The sequence below is a fragment of the Stegostoma tigrinum genome, chromosome 22 (genome assembly GCF_030684315.1).
Source record: "Stegostoma tigrinum isolate sSteTig4 chromosome 22, sSteTig4.hap1, whole genome shotgun sequence".
NCBI lineage: Eukaryota > Metazoa > Chordata > Chondrichthyes > Orectolobiformes > Stegostomatidae > Stegostoma > Stegostoma tigrinum.
The window spans coordinates 14,076,993-14,092,025 of record NC_081375.1 but is presented as its reverse complement, the minus strand read 5'-3'; the positions used below and the strand labels follow the sequence as shown (position 1 = coordinate 14,092,025).

The 15,033-nt window shown below is 37.5% G+C and overlaps 1 protein-coding gene across 1 annotated transcript in view; it reads left to right on the top strand.

Annotated features, from left to right (window-relative positions):
* The window catches only part of rptor (regulatory associated protein of MTOR, complex 1), a 384,600-nt gene that overhangs the window by 115,238 nt on the left and 254,329 nt on the right, over nucleotides 1-15,033 (top strand). The window contains exons 5-6 of the mRNA XM_048554896.2: nucleotides 1,884-2,030; nucleotides 10,781-10,956. Coding sequence (XP_048410853.1) covers nucleotides 1,884-2,030; nucleotides 10,781-10,956 — 323 coding nt within the window. The remainder of the gene's footprint in view (nucleotides 1-1,883; nucleotides 2,031-10,780; nucleotides 10,957-15,033) is intronic.

Below are 15,033 nucleotides of genomic sequence, written 5' to 3'. Positions count from 1 at the left end.
CATTTATGGCGCAGGAGGAAGCTGTTTTGCCCATCTGAGTGAATCCTAGCTTCCCCAGAGAAATCCAGTCAATCCTACTCTGCTTTTATTTTCTTCTGTCCAATCTTTCTTCGTTCCTTACCATTCAACAATATGTTCTCTTTTGATCATCTTGTATTTTTAATTTTAAGGGAAAGCTTTGGCAAAATCGATTCCATAGTTAACTTGCGCTGTATTAGCTTGCTGCAAAAGCTTTTCAAAGTTACTCTTGTCAAGCATATAGTGTAACCTGTAAACTAATTGCAGTTTCTGTTTGATTAGATTAGATTGCCTACAGTGTGGAAACAGGCCCTTCAGCCCAACAAGTCCACACTGCCCCTTGAAGCATCCCACCCTGACCCATCCCGCTATAACCCACACACCCCAAACACTATGGGCAATTTAGCATGGCCGATCCACCTAGCCTGCACATCTTTGGACTGTGGGAGGAAACGGGAGCACCTGCAAGAAATCCACGCAGACACGGGGAGAATGTGCAATCTCCGCACAGACCGTCGCCCGAGGCTGGAATCGAACCCGGGTCCCTGGCGCTGTGAGGCTGCAGTGCTAACCACTGAGCCCTGTTAATGTTATAATTCTGAAACTATCATTGTACTAATATGGATTAATACAGTAATATCTATTATTGCACAGATGTAGGGAAATAAGTAGCTAGCAATGTACAAAATTGGATTCTGTTCAGCTGTCATATTTTTGGGTGAACTCAGTAAAATGTAATCTATTGATATTATTTGGATGGCGAAGATTGACTGAATTTGTGTGCCAGAGTCAATGCAAAATGACTTGAGTTCCAATGCAGGTACCATAAAAAATCCTTTTTTGTGACACAACTGTAGAATAAGTTAAGTTTAAGAGAAAGTTAATGTCAGTAAAAGGGTCCATGGAACTGTGTAAACATTCAGTTGATTCCTTAAAATAATTCAGGGGCAGAAACCTTATTTCTCTCTCCAATCTGTGAAATACAAGCAAAATGTCAGAGAAACTGAGCAGGTCTGGTAGAATTTGCAGAGAGAAGCAGAGTAAATGTTTCAAATCCAATTACCTTTCTTCCAAATAGAGATTTAATATTCCAATTTTGGAGTATTCTGAAGAAAAGTTGTATTAGGACTCGAAATGTTAACTTTGTTACATTCTCCAGGAATGCTGTCAGTTGAGTTTTTCTTGCATTTTATGTTTTTATTTCTGATCTTCCTGTATCCACAATCCTTTGCCTTTATTCTGGTCTATATGTGACTCTAATCCCCTACCAAAGTGATGTTTCACTGCTCTAAGAACTAGGAGCAGGAGTAGGCCGTCCGGCCCTTCAAGCCTGCTCTGCAGAAGAAATTACCAAGCGGTCACTTAGTTGTATTCAGATCACTCCAAAGAATAACATGTGCTTGCACTGTTTATTTGAGGTCCACCCTCATCTTCCAGGTGTAAGTAGGAACAGGCAATTGTACTGGTCTTGCTTATGACTGCCTCACCCTGAGAATTAATCGTTTCAAAAAATTGAGAAGCATTAGCTGGTATAATTAACCTTCACATCTCTTATCTTAATTATTTAATATTCATAATTACTGTAAACTTTTACCATTTTGCTGACCTTAAATTGTACAGTTGAGATTTTGAAATGTAAAGGCTTTCAAATTCATGCTGATTTTTCTTGCTAAAAACAGGGTGTGGTAGGATTTTATATTTAACTACACCTATCTGGTGCACTGGCACATTTATTCGGTAAAAATAGTACTGCGTTTGTCATGAGAGTAGAACTTGTGATAATACTGAAATACATTTGCTGCAAAGTTTAAAATAGGAGAGAAACATAACACCTAATTGTGATTTTTGTTTTCTTTTCACAACAGAATTATACCCAATATATTCCACTTTCTATATATGATCTTCAGACTTGGATGGGAAGCCCCTCAATATTTGTGTATGACTGCTCAAATGCTGGAATCATAGTGAAGTCATTTAAGCAGTTTGCATTGCAGAGGGAACAGGAGTTAGAGGTATGTATGCTTTTCTCATGTTCATCCAACAAAAGTACAATATGCTGTGTTCGCTATAAAAGAGAAAAAAATTGTTGTGATTTCAAATCTATGGAAAGAAAATTGCAATATGAAGTCAGAATTTATTCTCAATTTTGTGCCATTGTTTTAAATTGTAGTAATTTTACTGATAATAAACAACAAAGTTGATGCAATTCTTTACTGTTGAGTCATGAGCCACAATTGACATTTGTTGAATCTGTCAAGATGTTTAAACTTGCTTTCATCTTTCATATCCTTTTTCCACATCAAAACAAATTCAGAAATTGAATCTAAAAGCCAGTATAAATACAAAGAACAACAGATTTTTCTGTTATATTTTGAGCATTGCTTAAATTCCATGAATGCTATCAAGAGACTGAGATGATTAATCCAAAATACAGCTGAATATAATTTACACAACTCATAAATATGTCTGAAGAAGGGTCCAGACCCGAAACGTCAGCTTTCCTGCTCCTCTGCTGCTTGGCCTGCTGTGTTCATACACCTTGTTATCTCAGATTCTCCAGCATTGGCAGTTCCTACTATCTCTCATAAATATGTTTTGAAGAAGGGTCTAGGCCCGAAACGTCAGCTTTTGTGCTCCTGAGATGCTGCTTGGCCTGCTGTGTTCATCCAGCCTCACATTTTATTATCTTGGAATTCTCCAGCATCTGCAGTTCCCATTATCTCTGATAAATATGTTTTGTTGAGTTTTCATGGCAGTTCTTAAAATAAGGTGGTGTAAGGACTACTTTTCAGTCACGGTGTCTATGAATTGGGTTAGAATGATGTGTAAGAATCGGTATTACATGGTCACATCACCCTATGTTAGTATGTGTTGGTAGTTTTATGCTTCCTATTACATAGAGTGAGCGGTATTTGAGAACTTTTGTGCTCCACTGTTTTCGCATTTATGATCTTTTGAGTTTTTGATTAAAATTAATTTGTACAAATTATCTTCCTAGTTTTTTAATGCTCATGTCCACTTGCACCAATGTTAGACCTTGCATTAATTTGGAGGTCAGGTGCAGAGATTTAGACTTCAGGGTGAGAATTTAAAATCAAAGAATTTCCAGACCTATAGTTAGTGTAGTTAATTGTGCATGGAGGATGGCCTAACCGGAGTCAGTGTGGGTAAGATTCCTTTGGGTGAGTTTAAATTTAAACTGAGCGTGGAATACAAGAGGCTGGTCTGGAGAATTTATATTTAGTGATAAAGTTGTTTAAATGTGAAAACATGAGGTTAATCAGTCTACATGTGGAATTTGATCCCATGTCAGCCATCCTGTTCTCATCCCCTGTTGAGAAAAGGAGATGGCCTAGGATGCAACCTTAGCGAGTAGTCCAGAAACAACAATGCTGCAGCAGGAAATCAAGTTATTGCAATGTTCTAGTTACTCTTGGGTAGGTCAAACCCAGTGAAGGTGGTTGCAGTGAGCTGGCCAATGCAAAAAAAATCAGAGGAGACTAATATGGTTGATTTATGTTAAATGCGACAAAGTGCGCATACTTACTGTGACTGTGATTACAAGTATTTGGGTATAGTAACAGAGATTCACAACTGATTAGACAGATTGCATCAACTGCTTTTGATGATGGATATAGATTTGGGAGGCAGAAACAACTTCATGAACTCTGGACATAAAATATAACAGTGATTGGTTCTTTTCATCTTAACTTGATACCTTTCATGAGTTATTTTTAATTACAGACAGATTGATTGTGTTAGCTTAGTTTAAGTTTGACGTTAAGATTGTGCCACGTGAATACAAGACCTTTGGTATATTTTGAGTGTTTGTATGGGAAATAGCATTTGCACTTCTAGCTACTACGTTAGAGGAGGAGGAATGCTGATTTTATTTATGCTGTTGCATTCCTTTGTGCTTTGTGTTTCTTTACCGTGCAATTAACATCAGTTAATCAGACTACTCTAAGAGTTGGGATGAAAGAAACTCTTATGGGAGAAGGTAGAAGATCCTTTGAGGAAGTCCTAACCATCATAGCTCTATTTAAAACTGTTGGAAAGGTATAACTTTTTTATAGAATTAGTTTGAGATGATTGAGATTGTCCCAAAACTCACGGGAGCTAATTATTAAAGGTGGTCATAATTTCAATGCTTCAGTGATCTTACAATGTTATTTTTCTTTGAGATCATTTGCAGTGGATCAGTAACTATTCTTCACACAAGTTTCCTCATTTTTCCCACCTGACCCTCTATCCCCATCATCACTGATATTGTTTTCTGTGAATGAGTTTGTGCTGGCAGATTCTCCCTTTTGTGTAATGTTGCTTTTAAAAAAAAACCTATGATTTTAAAGAAACAAAGCTATCATATGAAGATGATGGGAGATAAGCTGAGAGTTTTTATAAAGTTTGAGGTACACCCTCTCTACACCCTACCACCCCTACACACAGCACCCCCCCAAAAAAAAACAAAATCCTCATCACTTCATTATGGTTTCATTCATTATTAATATTATTGACCCTGGAAGCTAAAGAAGAAGCAAATTCCCATTCATTAGGAAATTGAGTATATTTAATCAATACATTTCTTTCATTAAAAACTTAACTAAAATCATCGTAAGTGCTTCTCCCAAAATTGTATGATCTTCATGAGCAAAGTAGAGTTTTATACTTTAAATTTAATTGGCACTCTTGTTAAGATATTAATTGCACTCTGAGCTGTGTGACGAAAGAATGGTTTTGGTCAGTGTTATGCTGTTTGGACGGTTCCTGAATAATGTCACGTGACAAAGCTGAGTACTTGTGAATACATTTAAAGTTAGCACATTTTGAAATTGCAGTCTAATAGTTGATGTACTGGGGCAAAGGGATTAAATTTGAAGTATTAGGTGAGCTGTATAACATTGTGAATGGATTCGGGCTTAATTTCCCACCAATTATCGTGTAAACGATGTTAGTGATTGTGGAGTTGAAGTATTATATTTCGATTTTTATTCCCTTCATTTCGTACTTCTGCAACCCTGCAAGTATGTCTTGAGTCCTCTAGCACTAAATGGAAACATTTGTACTCAAAAAAGTGCCAACACAAATGTGCTTTACTGCATATGACCAACTTAAAAATTTCTATGCTTTAATCTTTAATGAGTAAACCATGGCATCCTTTTTTAATATTAAGTTAAATAATAACGATGACATTTTTCTGATCTTTAAAATCTGTGGACTGCTGTCCAAAGCTACTGTAAGGAATAATTGCTTCTATTTGTACTGAGTGGAAGAGAAAGTTGTGTTTAAATTGGGAAGTTCTAATTGTAGCAGAATCCTTTAATTCTTCATGCAATGTACAAACAGTTCTTTCATCCTATGCATACCTAACTTGAGAAGTTATACTTATTTTAACTTCATGGGCACATATGCAGTTACAGCAGAAATTCTTCTCGTGTTAGGATTAGGTACTCTGCTTGCAGTCCATTCTCTAATTCAAAATTGAGTTCACTTGAGCAACTGTGTGACTGGGATTGTTTAATTTATCATAGACCAGGATTAAATTTTGAACCACCTTGACTAATCTATTGAAACATATAAAATTCTTAAAGAAATTAGCGGGGTAGATGTTGAGCGATTGTTCCCGTTTTTGGAAGAATCTAGGACCAGAAGAAACAATATCAGTAAAGGATGGCCCAATTAGCATAGAAACAAGGAGGAATTTCTTTTCTGAACCTTTGGAATTCTTTACCACAGAGAGCTGAAGAGGTTGGGTCTTTAAAAAAATATTCAAGGTTGAGAGATTTTTTTAAAATCAATAAGCGAGTTAAAGGTTGAGGAGCAGGCTGGAAAATGGAGCTGAGGATTATTAGATCAACCATGATCTCATTGAATAGCGAAGCAGATTCCAGTTGAATGATCTGTATCTATCTGCTCCTCAGTATTATGAATCCATTCACTACTTTAACTGTTAACACCAGTCAGCTGAGAGAGGCACTGTGGTCATCTAGCTCCAATGAACATAGCTATTGCGTGCTACTGGCATGTCGGTCTTGACTGAGCCAGAAGATTGAGAGACTTGAGCACAAAATTCTAGGCCAACACTTGTGTAGTATAATGCATTACCAGAGATTCCATTGTTTAGATGAGACTTTAAACCAGGACTCCACATGCCTTTTCAGGTGGGTGTGAAAGATCCGATACGCCACTTTTGAGAATAATCTGAAGTTTTCTCCAGCCCAATTTTTTTTTTAATCTCCTACATCACTAAAAAAGAGATTCTTTGATCATTATCACTGCCCACAACTTTTCAGGCCTGTTTCCTACACTGCAACAGGGACTGCATTTTCAATAGCTTTTCATTTGCTGGAAAGGTGTTCAGAGCGCATGAGGTTGTGTAATAGGCTGACAAATGCAAGTTGTCTCTCTCTGCTGTGTTAGGTTGATATGGATAATGTAATTGAAATCTGTTCTGTACTGTGCAGTGAATATAAGGAATTAGTATTGCCTGCAAATGAGTTGCAATAGAAATAATGGACTGTAATTAATATGCTGAGCATTGCATAAATCTTAAGCTGGCAGTGAGGTGTAACAGTGAGGGGCACTGTACTATTAGAGTTGTCATCTTCTGGATGAGACTCTAAGTTGTTTTACTCTGCCCTTAGATGAAATAATTCAATGAAGAGGAGTTCAGACCACCAGCTGAAAAATAGTTATTGGTCAAATAGTTCAAATTTACTTCATTGGCTGTAATGGCTATTCCCCAGGGCTTTGAAATCTGTTTTGTTGTAAGTTAAACAGTGATTTGATTCAAACTTACCACAATAAGTTTTGGATAAGTCAGATTTTCTTTTGGTGCTCTAGGTGTGAATCCTAGATGATAAATTATTCATGAAGTTTCTTAAACTTTTTACATGACGTACAGCCAACATCAAGAATACATGTCAATCAGTTCTGTTACACAATCCTTACCCAATAGGTAAGAGAGTGAGTGCCCTTTTGACCAATTGATGGGAAATCAGATTACAGTGTTACACGTTCAACTCTTGGTATATATGGTTGTTAAGCTAACCTACCTCGTTGAAAACCACAAATAGAAAACACACAAATCATACTTCTAACTACATACAAAGGTGGGGGAAATTTGGATAGTTTAGGGATGAATTTGGAAGGCCTGATTGCACTTTGTTGTGGACCTATGTATTTGTAAAGAAAAAGTCTGTATTTTAATAACAATGATTTTCCATTCTGTTTGAAACCCAATACATAAAGGGCCTTTCCTTTCGCACATAGGTTTGATCCACCACTGGAATAACACTATTTCAGTAGTCTCTTAAGCAGCTTTTCCTGTCTGGAAACAGAATGTATTTGATCAATATTCATTCATTGTGAGTTTGGTTCAACAGAGTTCTCCTGATTTCCACTGAGAAGTGGCTGAAACAATGAATATTTCATAGAATATTTTTCTGTAAATAAAATGCAGAAAAAAATGGATTCTTCTACGAAGCCTGATACCTCTGCTAGCTTCCAGAATTGCCAATGAAGCTGAAGAGCCACAAGTTGGCTCTGTAGAGTGGGGTAAGGTCTCCCTAATTAAGTGAACTTATTTCTACATTACTATTTACCTTACGTGGGAAATATCAGCTTGTTGTCATGGGTATAGAGTGCACAGTAGGATTCCACGGTCCAGTGACAGCAAAAACACATCTGTGTTTTAGCTAATAAGCCTTGCAAGAATATAGTGAGATCAATGAAATAGAGAACATTGCAATACCACATTTATTTTACAATGAATTCTCTGCAATGTCTTCCTATCTATATTACAGATATATGCCAAGGTGTTTTTCTGCAATTAATGGTTCAATATGAACATATTAGTGTGGAGTTAACAGTGATTTAATAGTAGAACTCTGAGTGAAAATGCTCAGGTTTCAAGCACCAGTTCAGCCTGGCACTTCTCTGCGATATTGAAGGGCATTCAGATGTTGCACTTCTCTGATGTGAAATGTATTCAAGACGCTGATTGCCTCGACAGGTGGATATAAGTTATTCCCTGATATTATTTAGAAAAGGCCAGATGCAAGCTCACCATGTCTTAAGCAACATCTATCTGTCAGACATCTCAAGATTTGCTCATTTATTTTTACTGTATCTAGGAGATTGCTGTGTACAGTTTAACTTCCGTATTTCCCAAGTTGCAATAGTGGCTACTCTTAAAATTAAAAAAAAAATTGGCTCTGAGGAACTTTGCGACTTGCTGAGGTGATGACAGGCGTTATGCAAATAAATGTCTCTCTTTAATGTGCGATGAGAATGCAGAATGCTGCAAAATTCTTTCTGGTCTAAAGTTGCAGGCATTATATCGTGATCAAATAGGAAGGGTGTTATGACAACAACTTGTAGCTCCTTTAATATAAAGCAAGGTGTTTCACAAGAGCTTTACATGGCACGCTGCACTTTGACAGAAAGCTACACAGGAAAGATTTTGGCAAAGATGACCAAAGGCCAGTGGTAGCTTTTACGGAGAATATTAAAGGAGGAGGAAGAGGTTGGGGAGGTCTAGAGATAAAATTTCAGAGCTAAGGCTCAGGCATCTTGAGGGTATGGCTACCAGTGGTGCAGCAAATAAAATTAGGAGGACTCAAGAGACCGGAGATGAACATAGATATCTGAAGGCTGTGGGGTTGACAGGGATTCCAGATATAGTGATACCATTGGAAGATGTGAAGAGAAAGATGAGAATTTTAAAATCAAGGGCACCATTACATTAGCAGGTGATGCATGAATGACCTTTATATTTGTTACCTTTTTCTTTTGCCGAAAACGTTGGCTAGTAAATGTATGAACAATACATAAATCGGATTAGGCAGTTTTGTGCCTAATCTGTAAATATACATCATGTTGGGAGCTATAAATGCATTTATCATTTTAGGGGTATATTGTTTTGGGAGCTTTTCTGATTCACAGTTAGTGTTGGTATCTGGGAGTTTTGATGCACTGCTCTGCTTCATATCTGTATTGAGCACTGACTAATTGATATATGGTCCTAAGGACACTGAGCATCCCTGTGCCTGCATCAGAGCAGATTAGACAAAAGGACAGAGGATAATTTTTTACTGAATCATTTATATGAAATTCAAAAAAAACCATCAGAGGTAAACAGCTTGTCAAGCTCAGTCTCAGATTAAGATGCTCACTTTTGTTTCTGACAAATTATGGAACTGGATTTCAAAAAATGCTAATGTCACAAAATAAAGATCGCACACTGACCTCAGTGGTTTCCTGAGCATCGTTGTGCTGCCAGAAATTAGACACCACAGTGATTCTGTCACTGTCTTTCTTTCCAGCATGTGCAGTAGTACTATAACATTTCGCAACATAAGTAAGGCTGAAGTGTACTTGTCAGTTTGTAGAAGAAGCTCTTAAATGTTGTATGTCCTAACCACTTGCATGTATGTAGGTTTGTTCTGTGAATTCTGTTCATAGTGATGTGTGTAATCATCACTTTTTAAAATCAATGTATGTAGACTTTGTCCCATAAACGGTTGGTAAATGGTTTCACATAACAATAACTGTCATGTTGTATTAACCAAGTGAAAATCATAAGTTTTCTTGAAATGATTTGACTGGTTTTGTTTTGCAATTTTCTTATAGCCACATTGTCTGGTCTTCCTCTCAACTTCTCTTGCAGGTGATGTTTCAGAAAATGTATTATTTTCTTTCAGCATTATTTACTTTAGTAGTACTGATATAATTGCCATTTTAGTTGTGTAGCTGAAAATGTTTTTGATATACACCCTGTAAGCCAAAGACTAGTGCAATTTTCAAGCCAGCAAGATTGTTGCCTGCTAATGCCTGTTAGAAAATGATGCATGGCTGTTTGTGAAGGATAGGATCACACTTGGCTCTGATAACCCTCATGCCTGAGGGAGCTTTTCAATCCTACCTAGGTTTTACAATGAAGAATGGTTGGGTAAGTGAAGTACTGAAAGACCGATGATACCTTTAGAACCTAGCAATATCTAAAAAGGAGGAAATAAATGAATTCTTCAGACACTTGAATAAGAAGCTGTCTGTGAATACTAAACAAAGAACCATGTTGCGATAGTATCTGTGCCAATGTTCCTGACCAGCCAGCTTAATACAGGCAGTGGAAAGTTACTTTAACTAATGTTGAAAATTACCAGAGATCCTTTCTACAAGTCAATCTGGCACACAAGTTGGCTTCTTTTTATCACACAGTCATGCTGTTTACCCTGTGTACAATCCAATGCCCCCTTTTCAGCCAGAATGCATATCTAACTTTATTAGTGGTCACCCTCAAGTTTTCAGTCCATAAATGAATATCTTAGCCAACACGGTGAATGACAAAGATGGTGACCACCTGTAGCTGTGCAAATAGTGCCTTTTCATACTGGGCGTACAGGTTGACTCCCACTTTTGGTATTTTCAAGGTTTTCTAAATTAACTGAAGTACTGGTATCTGTAGTACATACTCTCTCTACTTCCCATTAGTGCTGATAGCTAATTGTGTATTGCATGAATAAATGTATCTCTGTAAAAATGACTTGTTGCCACTGCCTTTTAATGTTAGATTAATACATTGTTTGAAAATGATGTTTGTGATTATTATCTTCTATGATTAGTGAATCAGTCAAACTGAAATGGCACTTTGATCATTAAAAATGCTCTTGTCAATTTTACAATGGAAGATTTTAGTAAAACCATTCAGTTCTATTTATTTCTTCTACAAGAGTTTTAAGCAATGGTCTTAATTTTTCAGGTTGCAGCTATCAATCCAAATCATCCACTTGCACAGATGCCTTTGCCACCATCAATGAAGAACTGTATCCAGCTGGCTGCCTGTGAGGCCACTGAACTTCTGCCCATGAATCCGGATTTACCAGCAGATCTTTTCACTTCCTGCCTTACTACACCTATCAAAATAGCATTGCGCTGGTGAGTTCAGCTTTACATAATGATGCTTTATTTTGGATTCAGTAGAACATGTCATTTTTATTTGTTGGAGAAATGCACAATGTGTTTTGGCTGCTGCTGCCTCCAGATCTTGAAGACATAATCATTCAGGATTTGTCCAATGGACAGTACTAATGGTAGGTGTCCGAAATCGAAGAAGCTATGTTGACGACCTCTTAATCAAAAATGGGAGACAGTGACAAGGCCAGCATTTATCACATTTGAAAGACTCTTCTGCATCTGTGACAGATGAATCAGAACAAGCATGTACTTGATTCTTTTCATGGCTAATTTTTCTTGGAAGAGTTAGACAACCTGTTGCCAAAGGGTGTAGCTTGAGGGTCTCCACTTTTCATCATGCATAGCTGGCCTGGAGGCTCTTTCATGCTTACCACCTATCATACGCAGTCAACATTTTTGGCTGTGTTATTAATGTGCGTTCTACAGCCGTCAAGTCCTGAGGTGGGTCTTGAACAATTGCGTCACTAGACTGCTCAACGTACATTACTGATTTGTTACTCATGTACTTTTATAATCTAATTTAATGCAATGGAGTGCCTTGTTAAGCAGAGAGGGTATTGAGATCCAGGCCGGGTAAGGACAGCAGATTCCTTCTCTAAAGGACACCAATGAACCAGAATTTATTTTTTGAAACACCAGTCGAGTATTTTAATGGTCACGTACCAATTTTTATTCCAGATTTGCTTAATTAGTTAATTAAATTTAAATTCCACAATTGTTTTGTTGAGGTTGCATCTATGGTTGGTTAATTCTTTAAGATTGCTGGCCCACTAACAATTATTATACTGCTGTTCAACGTGCGACTGCAGGATGAGGAAATTTATGAAGGGTCGTTGACATGAAATGTTATCTCTGTTTTTCTCTCCACAGATAGCAAGTCTGGTCCTAAACATTCCTAACTTATCTTAAATTTTAGAGCTCCAACATCAGTATTTTGCTATTATTATTGGGTATAGGTTCAGCTCCATTTGCTGAGTTAGTGATAAGGGAGCAACAATTAAAATTGTTAAAAGGCAGTTGAGGGGAATAGTTCTTAGGCATTCGTGATGGAGCATGGAATGCTTTACATGGGAGTGGCTGAGGTGGGGCAGGGAAGTAGTTCAAGCGTTGAAGAATGTAGAGCTATTGGGAGTAAACGGGTCATTGTGATCAATTTTGGATTGTTGCAGGAAAGGCATTCCTTCCTTTTGAAGGAATGACTGCCTTCTGTATGGTAAACCACTATGGCTGTATGCACCATAACTCAAAATGCTTACAGTTTTATTGCAGTAATAAAGTTATACGTTATTATAGATCAAAGGTTCTAACAGCATTTTGTGATGGTATTAGATGTGGGTATTGTAATTATCAGCAGTAGTGCCTTTGGCAACTGAAATTCCCTGCCACCCTGTGATAGCACAAGTAATTATTTAAAATTGCAATCTCATAGGAAGCCTCAGGCATTACTGGCATTAACAGTTGGAGAAATTCATAAGGATCTTTCTAATGAAGAATAGACTGAACAAATATTTATCGAAAACTTAGACATATAATAGACAATAGTGAATAAACTTTATGTTCCAAGTATTAGAACTTAAATGTTGTATGAAGTGTTACTTTAATGCTTTTATCAGATATTTCTGTTGTGTTGCTTTGCTCTCTTGGAGCACATTGAAGATGGGGTGAGAGAGATTGTTCTTGACCTCACCGCAGTATTTGACTGAGTGTTGCGTCAAGGAGATTGGCAAAAGTGAAATTTATGGAAATGTGCTGTACTAATTAGAGTTGTACCCAGCAGAAGAGAAAATGTTTACAGTTCTGGAGGCCAAACATCTGTTCTAGGCCCAATCATCATCAGTTGTTTCATCAATGACCTTCTGTCTATGATAACATCAGAAATGGTGCGTACGCTAATGATTGCACAATCTTCAGCACCTTTCATGGCTCCTGAGATGATGAAGCACTGCATGCCCAAATGCAGCGAAATTTAGACAATGGTCAGGTTTGAGCTGATAAATGACAAGTAATTTGTACCGCACAAGTGCCTGGCAATGACCATCTCCAACCAGAGAGAATCTGACCTTTTCTTACCCACATAAATGACATCACATTTCTGAATCTCTTGCCATCAGTGTATGGGGAGGCTTACCATTGGCCAGAAACTTAACCAGAACAAACAAAAAAGTGCCAAGAAGTGTAGAAACTTTAAATGAGGGTCTTTCTCGAAGCCTCTGTTACAATGTCTGCAGTATCAAACAAAAACAGAAATTGCTCGAAAAACTCAGCAGGTCTGGCAGCAGCTGTGGAGAGAGAAACAGTGTGAACATTTCAGCAATGGGGAGACCCTTCTTCAGAAATACATATCAATGTGACTTAAAACTGGTTGCTAACATTCAATAAAACTATGTCCTGCTAGCTGCCAGAGATTCTTCTGGTTAGGCCTGGAACTGGTATTCCTTGATCACACCGGGCCAAGCAGGTCCTGTAGTTTCCGACACTTGGGCATAATGGTAGCACCCTTCATCATGAATTGCAGCTTGCACCGTTAGTGCGCTGGTTCACCCGTACTGCACCTATACTAGCTTAACTGCAATTGTTTTAGAAGGCAGCTCACCACCCCCTTGAGCCGTTAGCATTGAACAACGTATGCTGCCTTTCTTGTATTCGTCCATGAAAGAATTTTAAAAACTTGCCTAATTGCTTAGCGTTCTTTAGAGTGCTAATATTTGGAACACTCACTGGACCATATGGCTATGGCTATACACTGCAAATCCAGTTTTATTAAAAGTGAAAAGGAAACTGAACAGGAATACAAATTCAGTGTATTTTAGTTGATTGTAGGACCTTCATTTTTGCTTGGCTCCAATTAATAAGACTTGACACTGGGTTAAATTTATTAGTATTAATAAAGCTGCACCAGGATTCATAATTTGGATGCAAGGTTAGGTCTGCTAAGTGTTGAGCTTCCATTTCTGTGAACCCAGAAGAGCCAATGAGCTATAAACTTGATGTAGCTTTCAGATGACAAGTTGAAAACCAGTATGCATTTATTTCCTACAGATGGAACAAAATCTTAAATTAAGGTTGACGATAATCTGTCGCAAGACTTATTTGTACTCTTTATAGTCCTTCAGAGCAAAGAAAACAGTCTGTTAAATGGTTTCCATATATTTCTGCAGACTTTTTCTGCACCGTTTGGCAACTATTTTCTCCCCCACTCAGCAATCTTCGCCCTGCATAGAATTTGTAGTTCACCCTAATCCAAAGGCACCTAGCACATAATGAAACAAATTTAAAAAGACATCTACTAAATAGTCATTAAAACGATATGGATTTTATGACATGAAATTTGACAGAAGTGCTGCCTAATCATGATGTCAGCTAAACCAAAAGTTTGAAATTTTGCTTAACACCTATGGGAAAATATTTTCTAGCACGGTCACCCTAGATCTTGTTCGTCAGCTGTTGCAATGCTTGCACAATAGTTCTTGAGGAATTTCTATTGCACAACACAGTTTCTCCTTAAAAAGTGTGGAGATTGTGCATTCCAATGTTTAATTTTGTGTTACTATTCTGTAGCGTTTGCCCTTTTGAAGCTCGAACGCCTAATATTTTCAGTTTGGGGCCTAATGATGTATGTATTTAAAAGAAGGCCTTCATTTCTTAGATAAGCGACAACACAGACTGGAGCTTGAGTAACACAGCAGGCCAGGCAGCATCAGAGGAACAGGAAAGCTGATGTTTCGGGTCAAGACCCTACTTCATTTCTTACATTTGTATTTAACTGACAGCATTAAAATGCTCAGGAAATTTCATTTTAAATGAAAATGTTTGGTTTATCTGTGACATGAAACATGAGGCATTTCTCTGACCAAATAATTAGCCTTTGGCCCCAGTGCTGATTTGTAAATTGGCTAAATTCTGAAACATGCAGTCATAACAGGCTTGAGACTGTAACCAATTTACAAAAATAATTAATATAAGTTGAAGCATCAGTTTAAAAGAAATATATTTAAGCGTATATGTTAATCTGGCATATCATTAGTGGCACATGAATTT